Source organism: Electrophorus electricus, unplaced genomic scaffold, assembly GCF_041902795.1.
Source record: "Electrophorus electricus isolate QZ-2024a unplaced genomic scaffold, ASM4190279v1 Scaffold31, whole genome shotgun sequence".
NCBI lineage: Eukaryota > Metazoa > Chordata > Actinopteri > Gymnotiformes > Gymnotidae > Electrophorus > Electrophorus electricus.
Window position 1 is genome coordinate 1634835 of NW_027658594.1, and position 14389 is coordinate 1649223.

General features: G+C 42.5%; 1 protein-coding gene across 1 annotated transcript; it reads left to right on the top strand.

Annotated features, from left to right (window-relative positions):
* Positions 1 to 7306: 7306 nt before the first annotated feature.
* LOC145655657 (homeodomain-interacting protein kinase 2-like) lies at positions 7307 to 14096 on the top strand. The gene is made up of 9 exons (XM_081709152.1): positions 7307 to 7395; positions 7941 to 8292; positions 8859 to 9226; positions 9777 to 9900; positions 10188 to 10292; positions 10409 to 10495; positions 10797 to 10978; positions 11160 to 11239; positions 13818 to 14096. Exons 1-9 carry the CDS (start codon positions 7307 to 7309, stop codon positions 14021 to 14023), a joined length of 1593 nt encoding a protein of 530 aa, XP_081565278.1. The 3' UTR covers positions 14024 to 14096.
* Positions 14097 to 14389: the final 293 nt, after the last annotated feature.

The window sequence follows — 14389 nt, forward strand, 5'->3', positions numbered from 1 at the left end:
TCATTTTAGACAGCACCAAAAGATGATGTGAACTAGAAAGGGAGTAACACTAGCCAGCTCTCACTCTAGACACCATGATGTCTCCGATGCCTTGAACTATAGAAGAGTCCCTCAGCCTCTTCATGGACTCACACAGATTCGCTGAAACACAAATGCAACACCACAAAACAGAATCTGTTTAAGCGAGCCAGTGTATATGTGGTTTGTTAGAAAGTTGTGTCAGTGGGCAACAGAACTCTACTTGTGTCATGAAGGCCACCGCAGAAACAACATGTACAGCCTCCAGTCCATACCTGCTCACAGTAATGGCATGGTGCCGATAGCTGATATTGTTCTGTCATTAAATTCTCAGTTTGGGTGGGTTTTACACTTCTTTAATCTTGATTATGATTTAGACACCAAGTAGGCTTCAGAAATTTAGGTTTGAAAACACACTAAGACAAATGGAGCGGATTTGCACGCGCACACACACACGCTCGCACACAGAGAGACTGACCATGAAGACTGTAGACCTGGGGCAGGTTGGGGAAGATACAGGAAAGTTCTTCGACGGTCAAAAGGTTCCTCATCTTCTGGAAGAACACCTGATCGAGAACCCTGAGAGTCCGCAAGTGAGATGCTTCCGTTGTGAACAGCTCTGAGGAAGAGGATATAGCAAAGTCACTACAATTTCTTACAAACGTTACACAATTCAGAATTCCACATTTTCATGAGTCAGGATAGAATTATCATATGTGCATAATAAATAGAATACTGTATGTTCAAAAGATTTAGTAGCTATTTAGTTTAAGTTAGATCAGTAAATAATTGTTTTCATTTTACATGTTAACTGTGTACTGGGAGTTGTCTTTTATAGTCAGTTGCTGTGCACCACATTTGCTGTTTTACCATATATGACAGCCTGCCGTTCGATCTCCCGGGAGCCGAGAGAGGCGAGTGTGTGCGGCTCCACTGTCTCCTGCCAGTTCTGACAGTGGACCGTGTCCTCTTCCAAAGGAGGTGCATCAGGCAACAACGCCAGTGGTGTATCCACACTCCTACAGGAAGGGAAGGAGGCATGGGGAAAGAGAGAAAGAGAGACAGAGCTTCAGCAGCAACTTACTAAGATAAATCAAGGTGACGGATATGGATGTTAAAGAACTGGACGGCAGGTGTGCATGTGTGCTCATTAGCATCAGACTAATGAGGTGTATATAGTTATAATTACATCTCAGTCATGCTCACGGATCTCTGCGTCCTGGTGCAAGGCGGTGACATACCTGTCCAGAGTAGATGCTGGAGGCCGGACATTCATGGCTCAGGAACCTCAGCAGCTCTTCCACTAGTGTGTCTACTGAAATATCTTGAATGTTGGATGATCTCTTTAGTGTTCGTTTCAGTATCTGTTCATTCAGCTGAAGAACATCTTTTCTGAACGGGTTATCAGACGCAACAATGGTCCTTAAAAATTCCACATTACCTATTATGATGTAATAAACCGAGGTGTGAGAGCTGCAGTAGTGATCTAAGCCAGTTAGCTAGCTAGCTATGTTCTTGTCCAGACACTTTAATGCCTCATGGCTGGTGCAATGACACAATATTCAACATTTCCCTCTGATTCTACTTTTAATTCTGTGACATTAGCTAAGCAACTATAAAGCTACTCTTGTCCAAAAATGCTAGTGTCGTTAGACATATCAAAACGTATCAAACATAGCTTTAGCTAGGCTAGCTAATCAGACCTTCTATGAAACAATCACAACTTAGTAAATTCATAGTTGTTAATCACAGTAAAGTGTTTTTTCTTTTTGTTGTTTAAAAAGAGTTACCTTGTTACCTTGCTAGCTAACAGTTAGCTAGTAACAATGCCTTCAAAAGTAGTTCTCCACTGATACAAGATGCCTAAGAGAAGTTTGGCTCGGAATGTGACTGATTGAAAAACAAAAATACATCACAAATAGCGTTATGCAATAATACCTAAAGTGCATGCATCAAATACAAACAGTCCCCAATGCAAACCTCTTTTACAAGGCAGCTATTTAGCATCTGCTACTTCTGCAAAACAAACCCAGTCTTGCATGTTAGTGTTAGCTATCCAGCTAGCTAGGCATTGCTCCAGGACAGGTTTTAGTATAGCCAAAATAATTTGATTGCCTGTTAATTTTTATAAAAAGTTGATGTAGAGATGTGACATTTTACTAAGCGTGCCCTGATAAAAAGCTAATAAAATAGCTAAGGGCCAGATTCTGTTATATCATTAGTTAGTGTCATGTCCGTTGATGCAGGAAAGAAGAGACAGGAAACAGTGTGTTACCCTGTGGCCTTTTATTAATGCAGAGCTCTGGAGATGTCACTTCACAACACAGTGCGAGTGAGATCTAAAGCATAACTTTGCAACAGACAGACATATTTCTCTCGCCTTGTGCCACTTCTGCTTTTGTGTTTTTCCATCTCAGCTGTCACCTCTGTTTGACCGTCTCGTACACATGTCTTGTTGCATAATCACACATATGCACGTCTAGGGCATTTCCTGTTATGTCTGGACATACAGTAATTATTTTATTTATTCAAGCATTAGTCCTATTCCATTCTGCACATTATTCTCTCTTTCCCCCTGTATCAGTGGCATCATCGTGGTACCCTCATGCACATCTTTCCTTTCTATCATAGCTGAGATTAGTCTAACCATTAACGCCCTAATACATGAAATACAGCAGCACCCGCATGTCACAGCAATTCCCGTGAATGTGGCTAATGAAACCATCAATGACACAATTAAATCTTTCCACTGACCGAACCGGCTCACCATCCAGGATTCCAACTGGTTGTTTATGCCTGAATTCTCATGCATTTCCTCTGATAGGGTCTTCAAACCATCCAATGCTCTTCTAACCGACCCATCCGGAGCGGTATTATTAGCAATGAATGTACAACACATATCCTCAAGCATAGCGCAGACACCCCCCTTTTCCGCCAACAACATGTCTAATGCCATACGATTTTGCACCGCCATCAGTGAGGTTGGTCCCAGCTGATCTCTAAGTCCTTCCACTGCATCCCTAGTCAGGTTGGCTAGCCTGAGGACATTATAATGTACATAGTTAATCCGATCCACATTTTTATTTGGAGTAATGGGGAATAATGCAGAAAGTATCGGAATATTCTCAAATCCCCCTGCTATCTGGTCTGCTAACTTATATCTGTCCGGAACTCCGCGAGGTATTCCTATTGCATCTATGTATGTGGGGGTATTCCTTGTTAAATCAAAATGGTATGCCTCTCGCTACTGTCTTGCTGCATCAGTTACCGGGTCCCTGTGTAGTTTTTTGCCTATCAGTAATAAAGGAGCTGCTAACCTGACCATGGCGCATGTCCCCTCCAAGTTCTCTGGCATGTTAACAACCAAAGTCATCCTTCCACAATAATCATACAATCCTGCTCGTGCCCATGAACCCACAGACTCGTTCCCAGTGACCGTGCGGTTACACCATTCCGCCGGGATGTGCCCCAAGCGTACTTGAGGTGTGCTTGAACTTCTAACGAAGCACGTGTAGTTCCCCTCCCCCTTTTCGGGTGAAAATAGTCCTGTCCTGGTTCTGTTACTGATGGGGGGGAAAATAACGCTTAAAGTGTCACAATTCTTAGGGTTTCTTTCCTTAGTCAGGCCAATCATGCACGCATAACCCTTGGGGTCTTTTTGTGGGAATAGGGGTGCCGGGGTGGTTATAAGTCTGGGTCTTGCGGCTGCACATGCTACACATCCACCAATCTCTACCCCCATTCTTCTTCACCGTTTTGTTGTTAATGTTTTAATCCTTTCCTACTGCCATGCTATTATTTAACCCAAGCGTGACCAAACTGTAAATGGAAACACACAACACAATACACCAACAAATAATCAAACAACACAATTGTCCAGAAGTCATCACTGGTGTTCTGTTCTTCTTACTTCGGGGTCTAAGGGTGGACTACCTTGACCCTTTTGCTCCCGGGGATTATTCTGCCCCTTCCGGGTCAGGTGAGTTAGGTGATGTTTCAGCAAGGTCCCTCGCTGTCTCTTGCAGACTCCTCTGCGGTGACTCTGCGGCGGCGCACTGGCTCAGATGAAACCACGTTTTCCCTTTACCCTTCAGGCGTACGGCGTGGCTGGTTCTTTCTGTCACCTGGAATGGACCTGTCCACCTCGGCTCACTCCATTTTCTCTTGATGACTCTCAGCAGCCCCCAGTCCGTAACGGGTATCGTCTGGGTTTGTCTGCTCCCCGTCCGGTCCCCCTCCTGCGTGGAGAAAGCTGAAACGATACTTTGCAATTCATTAAAGTATGATGTGTGTGTGAGATGTTTTTCTTTTCTCATTTATTGTTAAGGGTCCCTGGGGTCCTGGAAATCCTCAACCTGTCTGCAATTCAAAAGGGGTAAAACCAGTTGTTGCATTTACTGAACATCTAATTTGCATTAATGCCAAAGGTAAGGCGTCAACCCAATTTAATTTTGTCTGTGCACAGATTTTGGCCACTTTGTTTTTCGCATTTAGATTCATCCTTTCCACCTTACCTTGAGACTGAGGATGATACACTGCCCCAAATGAATGTTTCAGACCCAGCATTTTCTCTAATTCCTGCAAATTGCGCGCTGTAAAATGAGTGCCATTATCTGATCTCACCTTTCTCGGAAACCCATGGTGAGGAATGTACTGGTTCACCAGGAACTTTACCACTGAAGCACTGTCTTCCCGTTTTGTTGGCCACGCTTCCGGCCACCCTGTGTAGTTGTCTACGCACATCAATTCTTACCTGTCACTGTTAAAGCTGGAGACTATGTATTGGTGAAGGTGAGCTCTTACTTCAGTTTGCTACTCCTACATGTATATCTCTCTGTGTTGAGACTAAAACAGGAGCATGTTTTTACACACACACACACACACACACACACACACACACACACACACACACACACACACACACACACACACACACACACACACACAGATATATATGAGCTGTATGTGTGGAATATTTATTCTGGTAAGCCTGGTCTGTGATATGTAATATACATGGCTGTGAAATATACTGTACAGTTGTGGCTACATTTCCATGATTATTGGTGACTACTCTCTCCTTTACAGATTACCTCAGCCAGCTCTCAGAGTCTGCAAGGCCACGCCTTCAGCCACGCCTCCCTGAGTGATGGACACCCCAGACGCCTATTGATGCACAGGCAGCTGCATATTAGCCTGTAGGTTCCACCTTCTTAGTATCAGGACTGGGTGGGAGTGTGTGTCACAGACCTATAGGTCTTCTCAGCTCCAGCTCTTGGAAGCCAGTATGCTCAGTGAGGAGTGTTCACTGCCTCAGTCACCCTGTCTCCTCATTATCAAGCTCCTTATGAGGTGATTCAGGCATGGTGAGGCAGAAAACCCCTGAAAATATGCAGGGAAGTTTCCTCAGAACTTGAGCTCAGTGTTCCTGAAGTGCAGTTTGAAATGAAATAAGGCTTTTCATTTTTTCATTCATTCATTTATTCAGAATCATGTCTGACTCATGTATGACTCAGTGTTAAAGGAAAGTTTTAACACAGATTTTGTCTGGGTACACACTTTGCAAACTTCAAACTGCATGATTAGCAGACAGTATTGTAGCTATTCAAGTTTATGATCAATAATGTAAGGTAAGTGTGTGTTAACTCTGGGTGGGTCAGGGTGTATTCTCCCCTAAACATACTTCTGACATAATGATTTGTTTAAACACTACAATTCTCTATATCCTAATAATTACTGCCACATTTTAATAACCTGCAATACACTGTAAATACAGCATTTGTAAGCTTTAAATTTACAAACATGAACAATCATACTATAGCAAATACATGATACTCATACCTGTGACATAGTGTTTTGAACAGACATTTGCTGCCACACCTGCTATTTTAGCAGGCTAAATAATCTGCCTTCTGAAATGCTAATATGCTTAATTTCATGCAAGTGCTAGTGTTCCTATTTGCTTGCTGATGTGCATGGAAGCGCCATATTATTATTATTACTATTATTATTATTACTATTATTGTTATTACTATTATTATTATTATTATTATTACTATTATTATTATTTTTATTATTTTTATTATTATTGAGTCACACTGCTATCAAGTTAGCTGGTTGCTCTTAACTAGTAGTGCGAACAGGACAGGGGACTTGGGGAAGACCCAAAGGGTGAGGTTTGTGTGTGTACATTCACAAGTACTGGTGCACAGCCACTGACATACATAAACACTGCTATCTGGATCTGGAATTTTTAACATTAATGTACAGACTATTCTTTCTCCTTAAAAAATTCATTATGGTAATAATTATGGCAGTGTATGTTCCCCTGCAAACAAATGCTAGGCTGCAGGCTGCACGATGCTGCAATCAACCAGCTGATGGCAAATCCAGACAGTGTTGTTATTGTGGCAAGAGACTTATTGTAAATGCATTTGCCATTAATTGAGAGTCATTTTAAAGGGATACTGTGGGCTAAATGGAGCTAAATCTACAACTACAGTAGTGAACTGTATTACTACAGAGAAATCGTTTTGGAATTCTGTGTGTTTAAAATAGGAAAAAAATATCTGAAACTTTAAAAGGGCTGGCAATTAATATGATTCATGTTTCAACAGAAATATAAAACACATTTTAGGACTTGCAGATGCTTTATTTTCGCTAAAACTATTTGTAGATTATGTTGTGAACTATGCCCTAATTTGTTGTTTGTTGTTTGGGACCAGTCTGTGATGATCTGTAACCAACACAGCAGCATAACCAAATTTGAAACTTCTGCTGTATTGCAAAACAATATCAAATGTAAAAATATGATAATTATGGCCACATTACATAGTGACCTATGCTCTACCAGGACCTCAGTGAGTAATTCTCTTTCAGTAACTTGGAGCCTGTGTTTTTTGTTTTGCTATTTCTGACATGATTGGGCACCATTTCCCTTTTAATGTATATGTGGAATCCACAAAAACGATACCCACGTAAGCGTGCTTCAGCATAAACAAGAAGACACTGCAGTTTGGATTATTTCTGGAGAAACAGAACAATGTAGTATCTTAAAGGGCAGCTTAAATGTGTTTCCTTTGATCTTGTTTACTTGCTCGGTTCAAACACGTGCAGTTTGACGTTCCACATTGTGACGCTGCACCTGCCTGTTATTTTTTGTCTTGTTGCCATGTGACGAAGAATCCGTAGATCAGCTCAGTGATATTCTGTGCTAACGCTCTCACAGCTGTCGATATAGCGCGATAACCATTTAAACTTTTTAAATCAAGTGATGTGGAAGCAAAACACGATGGAGGATTATGATTTATATCCGTCTGATTTTCGTGAGCCTTCTTTCCGTAAGGTTCAAGGTGGGAAGATCGTCAACACTGAGAGTAAGTTATGAAGTTAACTAGCTAGCGACAGCTAAGTCACAGATATGCCATTGTGTTTTTGAATTTGCTGTTTTAGTTTTTTTTTTTTTATCTACTGCTGTTTTAGTTTTAATTTTGAATATAGCTGCTATCTAGATCTGCATGGCATGCAGCTATATTCAAAATTAAAACTAAAACAGCAGTAGATGTTTTTTAAAAAATCAAAACTGTGATTTAGCTAATTTAGCTAATTGATGGTTATTATGGCACATCACATTCAGCCTCAAAGAACAAACAATCTCTCTCGTTCATTTGGTTAGTAGTCCTGTTTTCATCTTTCCATAATGGTATATTCTCTTGCCCTTCAGATTCCTTCAGTGGGATCTCCCACTCCAAGAAGGTTAAATTTGAGAATCCTGCGCGGGGCGGGAGCCCTGGCCCTCGGATTCGGGCGGGGACACCCTGGCCCTCGGATCCGGGGTTCAATTCAATCGATGGCTTACCTGCCATGGTCTTTTCCCCCTCTGGAGCCTCGGACGAGGCTTCGTCGTCGTCTTCCTCCTCTTCCAGCTGGCAGGGCGGAGACGAGGCATTGACCTCGCGGCGTGCTGACGGCTATCAGAAGCGGGGCAGCCTCAAGAGGAAGAGAGAGGAGGCACACAGCAGCAACAGTGTACAGATCCTGGAGGAGCTCTCCTCCCCTGGGTTGTCCAAGCGTGTGGCCAGGGGCAGCGATTGCGAGTACCAACTGGTGCAGAACGAGATCCTCCGCTCCGTCTCCAACAGCTACGAGGTTTTGGAGTCCCTGGGCCGTGGAACCTTTGGCCAGGTCGCCAAGTGCTGGAAGCGGGGCACCAGTGAAGTAGTCGCAATCAAGATCCTGAAAAGTCATCCGTCCTATGCTCGACAGGGCCAGAACGAGGTGGGAAAGTTGTGCCTGCTTTAAATAAGCTATTGATATGGCCTAGAATCAGCTGTAGCCCTGATTCTGTTATTGTTTGTTTCAGTTTTTACAACATATGATCTGTTGGTGTCAGATGTGCTAACGCACACTGTGGAATTTGTATACAGCCAGGGTAGCACAGAAATACTTGTTTGGCACACTAGTTCTAATTTTCACTAGTTCAGTAGGAACTAGTTCGGATAACACACGGACAGCTTGAAGCTTACTCTAAAAAGAAGATTTAGCTTCAGTTGTGTAAGCCATGCCTGTTTGGATGTGCATTAAAAATGTTATTGTTATGAAAGAGCATTAATCTGCATTGTTTGAGTACCAAAAGCAAGTTCATGGGTTCATTTCCAAGGGACCACTTCCATAATTGCATCTCCCAAATCCTGTAGAAGTGAATGGTTGAAGGGAAGTACACAAAGTGCTTGATGCTATTGAAAATAAGTAGGCTATTTGTCAGCAGTATCAAACTTTGAAGCTGTGACCACGTAGCTTCGGCTTAACGCGTATTCCGTCTTCCCTCCTTTGCTCCTCCTCAGGTGAGCATCCTGAGCCGGCTGAGCAGGGAGAACGCCGACGAGTTCAACTTCGTGCGCGCGTACGAGTGCTTCCAGCACAAGAAGCACATATGCCTGGTGTTCGAGATGCTGGGGCAGAGCCTCTACGACTTCCTCAAGCGCAGCAAGTTCAGCCCACTGCTGCTGAAATGCATCCGGCCCGTGCTGCAGCAGGTCGCCAAAGCGCTCATGAAACTGAAGAGCCTGGGCTTGATCCACACCGACCTCAAGCCCGACAACATCATGCTGGTGGACCCCGTCAGGCAGCCGTACCGCGTCAAGGTCATCGACTTCGGCTCAGCTAGCCACTTCTCCAAGGCCCCCAGCTACCTGCAGTCCAGATACTACCGGTGAGGGACACGTGCTGAGGCGTGTTAGAAATAAGTATGCACTCGTTGCACTCTAGTGTGCTTGAGAGTAGAGCTGCATGTTGTGGACAGTTGTAATAACCCTGCTACACATTAAAAGCCTATGATGAGCATTACAGTTAACTGGAGCACGATTGATTTATAAGTGGTTTATTTTTATTGGGTCATGTGAGTGCTGTTATTTAGCAAAACACCTAATGAACCGTCTTCGGTGTCTGAGATTAGTTAGGATGCGCTGAACTGCAGGCTTTGGTAATATCAGTATTTAGCAAGTCTGTACAAAACCGCTATTACATTGTAGCTACACTGTTAATTAACAGTGTAATATACTGAGTAACGGGTGTTTAACTGCATTGGTACTCTGTATTTACTTAATGCAAAACAACATTATTGTAGTGTTGGTGCATTGTAGTGTTGGTTCCATGTTACACTAGAATAGTGGGTGTGTAATGTCTAGGAACACAAACACCCCCCCACGGAATTATCAGCCGAGGCTGATTTCATGATGGCGATCTCTGTGTTTTTGGTCCAGATCGCCTGAGATCATCTTGGGTCTCCCATTCTGTGAGGCCATCGATATGTGGTCCCTGGGCTGTGTCATTGCTGAGCTGTTCCTGGGCTGGCCCCTGTATCCTGGAGCCTCCGAATATGATCAGGTAAGCACATGGTCCTTTGAGCTGTGCCTTAACGCCCGTACAGCATCAGTGGTGCAGACCTGTAGTGGTTTTGTGGCTGTAGTGATATGTGTGTGTGTGTGTGTGTGTGTGTGTGTGTGTGTTTGTGTGTGTGTAGTTTGACCTTTTAGCTGCTTTGTCGGCCCGCTCATTTTTAGGATTAATATAAATGAGTTTCTATGGCCTGTTTTTTTAGACATGCACTTTGAAAATGAAAGGATTAACTCAAAATAAAGTCATAATCCTTTTGCCGTATGGTGTCTCTGCAGATCCGTTACATCTCCGAGACGCAGGGCCTACCAGCAGAGTGCATGTTGAGCGCAGGGACCAAGACGCACTACTATTTCTACTGCTACCCCCTGTGGAGACTCAAGGTTTGCCTGTCTTCAAATGCCAAATGCCATGTGTTTTTTATAAGGGACGTAACTTAATGACTTCATGTAACTTAATGGTGGAGCTGAATGGTTTGTTTTTTCTTTCCTTTCTCCAGACACCTTCGGAGCATGAGGCCGAGCGTGGCATCAAGTCCAAAGAGACTCGGAAGTACATTTTAAACTGCCTTGACGACATGATGCAGGTTATTTGGGCTTTTGTGCGCGTAACTATACGCATTTCTTTTAGTGTTGCGATGTGAAATTGAAGAACGTGACAAAGGGCTCCCGCAGCTCACATTATAGAGCAGGTAGAATAAGGCGCTAGCTGAAAGGTCGAGCGTTTCTGCTGTCATAATGAGTAGCGCATGTAAGTCGCTCTGGAGAACGGCATCTGCGAAGGACAGAGCAGTGCGTAGAAATTTGCTGCAGAACTTCGTTCGTATTAGGTGCATTGCCGCCCTCTGCTGGTGAATAATATGACTCACCCATGGGTCTCTCTTGCAGGTCAATATGACCAGTCTGAAAGGCACCGACGTCTTGGCGGAGAAGGCCGACCGGCGGGAGTTCATCGACCTACTAAAGAAGATGCTCACGCTAGACGCTCACAAAAGGATCACGCCAGTGAAGACCCTGAACCACCCGTTTCTGACCATGACCCACCTCCTCCACTTCCCTCAGAGTGCACAGTGAGTTGCTCCAGGCCTTCCAATCTACATGTCAGTGTTTCAAAAACATTTTAAGGAACACCGTGTTAATTTAGAAATCCAAATAGCATCAGAGTTTCTCTGCTAGTACTGTAACTCACCCCCCCCCCCCCACCTGTGTGTGTGTGTGTGTGTGTCTCTCTCTCTCTCTCTCTTGCTGCAGTGTGAAATCTTGCTTGCAGAACATGGAAATCTGCAAGCGGCAGTGCACAGGCTTCGACAGCAGCAAGACCCTGTTTGATGGTAAATCTGATGCCCACTTCGGTGCTTCTTTTAAATGTTACATTAGGGTTGGCTTTTTGTTTGTTATTCTTTAAGTAGATTTAAAACATCACCAAATTGGCCTCCGATTCCACCTATAAAAGAAGACAAAAATGGTTTCAAATGCAAGTGTTCTACCAAATCATGTTACTGCTCAAATGTGATCCACAAATGGTGAATCAGGTTGTTGCCTAGTATTCGAGTAGCCGATAAAGATTCCACTCTACCGTAGTTCAAAACGAAATTCCGTTGAATCCAAACTTCATTGTGTAATTGTTGATAATTGTAGCTGAGGTTTTTTGTGTCTCTCATTCTATAAGATCAACACTATGCTTTCTTCTATGGTTCTTGTATGTGTATTTGTGGAAAATTCAATTCTACTTGTGCTTTTGCAGTACACAGTACTTAAGCAGACCGAGAACTCTTCTTGGTTTTTCAAGGGTTGCGACTTGTGCAATATTCAGCACATTTAAATAAATGTTTCTTTCTTTTCCTAGATGTTTTCCAAACACTTGATTCTTTATGACATTATGAAAATTTCTTTCTTTCCTCGAGTACAAACTCGAGTCCATCATTCATTGGCTGATATGTTACTATCATACATGTATACATGCAGACTCAAGCAAGGAGTTTGTAATGGTGGTACAACTGTGTTCAGGTCATTTGATACTTTTTATTGATAAAGATGTTCTTTTCCAGACTCAGTAGGGTTTTGTTGTTTTGTTTTGTTTTTTGTACCTCTATGAACATTATTGAATAATATGCCTTATAAGGGAATCTCTAATTAAGAGAATCATGTGTTTACATTTGGAATAAATTACATTCTGATAATACCCTAGCACCTGAGTCATACACGTTTTCTTTAATGAAAGGGGTTCAAACCTCTCCTGTACACCAAAGCATCCCAAGCCAAGTCTTGGAGGATTTGTCTGTCAGTCATTAAAATATCAGTTCACAGAAAGATAGATGAAACATGTTTTACTTTGATGAACTTTTTACCTTGGAGTACTTTGTTTGGTGTGAGAAGCTGTAAATGTGTCCAGTCCTTAAAGCATTATTCTGATTTTTCTTGTCCCCTCCATCATTTCATGCTCTCCTTGTAAGGGCTGTGAAGATGCTCAGCAGAAAATGAGCTGCTCAGCTGCAGAAGAGCACTTCAGCCTACATTTCAAGCCAATTCAAATTTGAACTCCTACACTGTCTTCTCATGTCCATTTCTTTTTGAATGTCAGTTAGGACATCAAGATGAATTAAGCACACTAAGCCCAATACTAAGAGACTGGTAGAGTGGATGAGCCACAGAGCAGGACACAGCACTATTTTTGCTTCAGCCAGTGCTAACTTGATGCAGTCTTGCTGCTTGGGGATTTTGCAGGCTTTGACTTCTTGGGTGTGTGATGAGGATTTTGCTTAAATTAAACGCCTCATAAACACGTATGACCAACCTGTGCCTATGCTCTACCAGGACCTCATCGCGTACTTCTCTTTCAGTAACTTGGAGCCTGTGTTTTTTTGTTTTGCTATTTCTGACATGATTGGGCAACATTTTCCTTTTAATGTATATGTGGAATCCACAAAAATTATACGCACTTAAGCGTGCTTCAGCATAAATAAGCAGACACTGCAGTTTGGATTATTTCTAGGGAAACAGGAAAATATAGTATCTTTAATTCGCTGCATAACAGTTTACATTAATTATTAATCATTCGTATGTGTTGACAGTTGCAATAAACAGATTAAGAAAACATGCCGTGAAAATGCTGCCGTGTCCGTATTATAACAGAAATAATGCAGCTTCACTGAGCAGATCATCCATAAAACTTGCTCTATATGGATTTTATGAATAGTATGTTAATTTTGTTTAAAAAGACGATGAGGCCTAATGGGAAAGGCTAAAGTGTCAAGTCGGACTTGAATTCAACGACTCAGGTAACATTGGGCTCTCTAGCTAGGTTAGCTAGCAGACAAGCTGTCTATTTGAGATGGTTAACTTAGCTAGTTCACACATTATTTATGCACATCTCTTGCGGTAACAGACTCTAATTTTCATGGCGATGGAGCACGTTAGTTAACTTGCAGATTAACTGCCAACTATTTGCTGTAGCTGCAATTAACGTTATTATCTAGCATTGGCTCGCTAACCGTCGGATTGCTCTAAAAGAGCTGTGACAGCTGCGTGTCAGTCCTCGGTCGCTGAACTGTCTTCATGTCTAAGCACGGATACCTGTCGATAATGGGATCATTTGGGGGAGAATGAAGTGTGAACTAGCTAGGATAATTAGCTACTATGGCTAGATACCTGTCCGCCAACGATGTGGCAAATTTAAAATACTGCAGTTCTTTCGTATAAAGGGAAGCTTAAAATTGTGTGACATGTGACCTTTTATCTTGGCTGCTGGCTAGCTATTGTAATTAAGTTGAATTTCAGCTTGGACACCTTTATAGTAATTGATGGTTATTATGACACATCATATTCAGCCTCAAAGAACAATCTCTCTCATTCGTTTGGTTAGTGGTCAGTTTTCATCTTTCGCTAAAGTTATATTCTCTTCCCCTTCAGTTTCTTCCAGTGGGATCTCCCTCTCCAAGAAGGTCAAATTTGAGAATCACGCGTCTGGCGGGAGCCCTGGCCCTCGGGTTCGGGCGGGGTCGCCCTGGCCCTCGGATTCAGGGTTCAACTTGTTCTATGGTTCACCTGGCCTGGTCTTTTCCACCTCTGTAGGCTGTGACTTGGGTAATATTCAACACATTTTTAAAAATGTTTGACAGTTGCAATCAACAGATTAAGAACACATTTTGCAGGTTAATTACTATAGTGGTTGTGTTTTTTAAAATCTACTTCTATTTTAGCTTTAATTTTGAATAAAGCCCATAACTAGATCTGCATGGCTTGCGGCTATTGTAATCAAGCTGAAATTGAGCAGAGCTAAATTATTTAAATAAAGCGCTTTCAGGGTGATGTGGAAGCAAAACAACATGGAAGATTGTGATTTACATCCGCTTGATTTTCTTGAGCCTTCTTTCTGCAAGATTAAGGGTGGGAAAATCAACAGAGAGTAAGTGATGAATTTAACTAGCTGGCATTAGATAAATCACAGAATTGTGGTTGTGTTTTTTAAAATCTACTTCTGT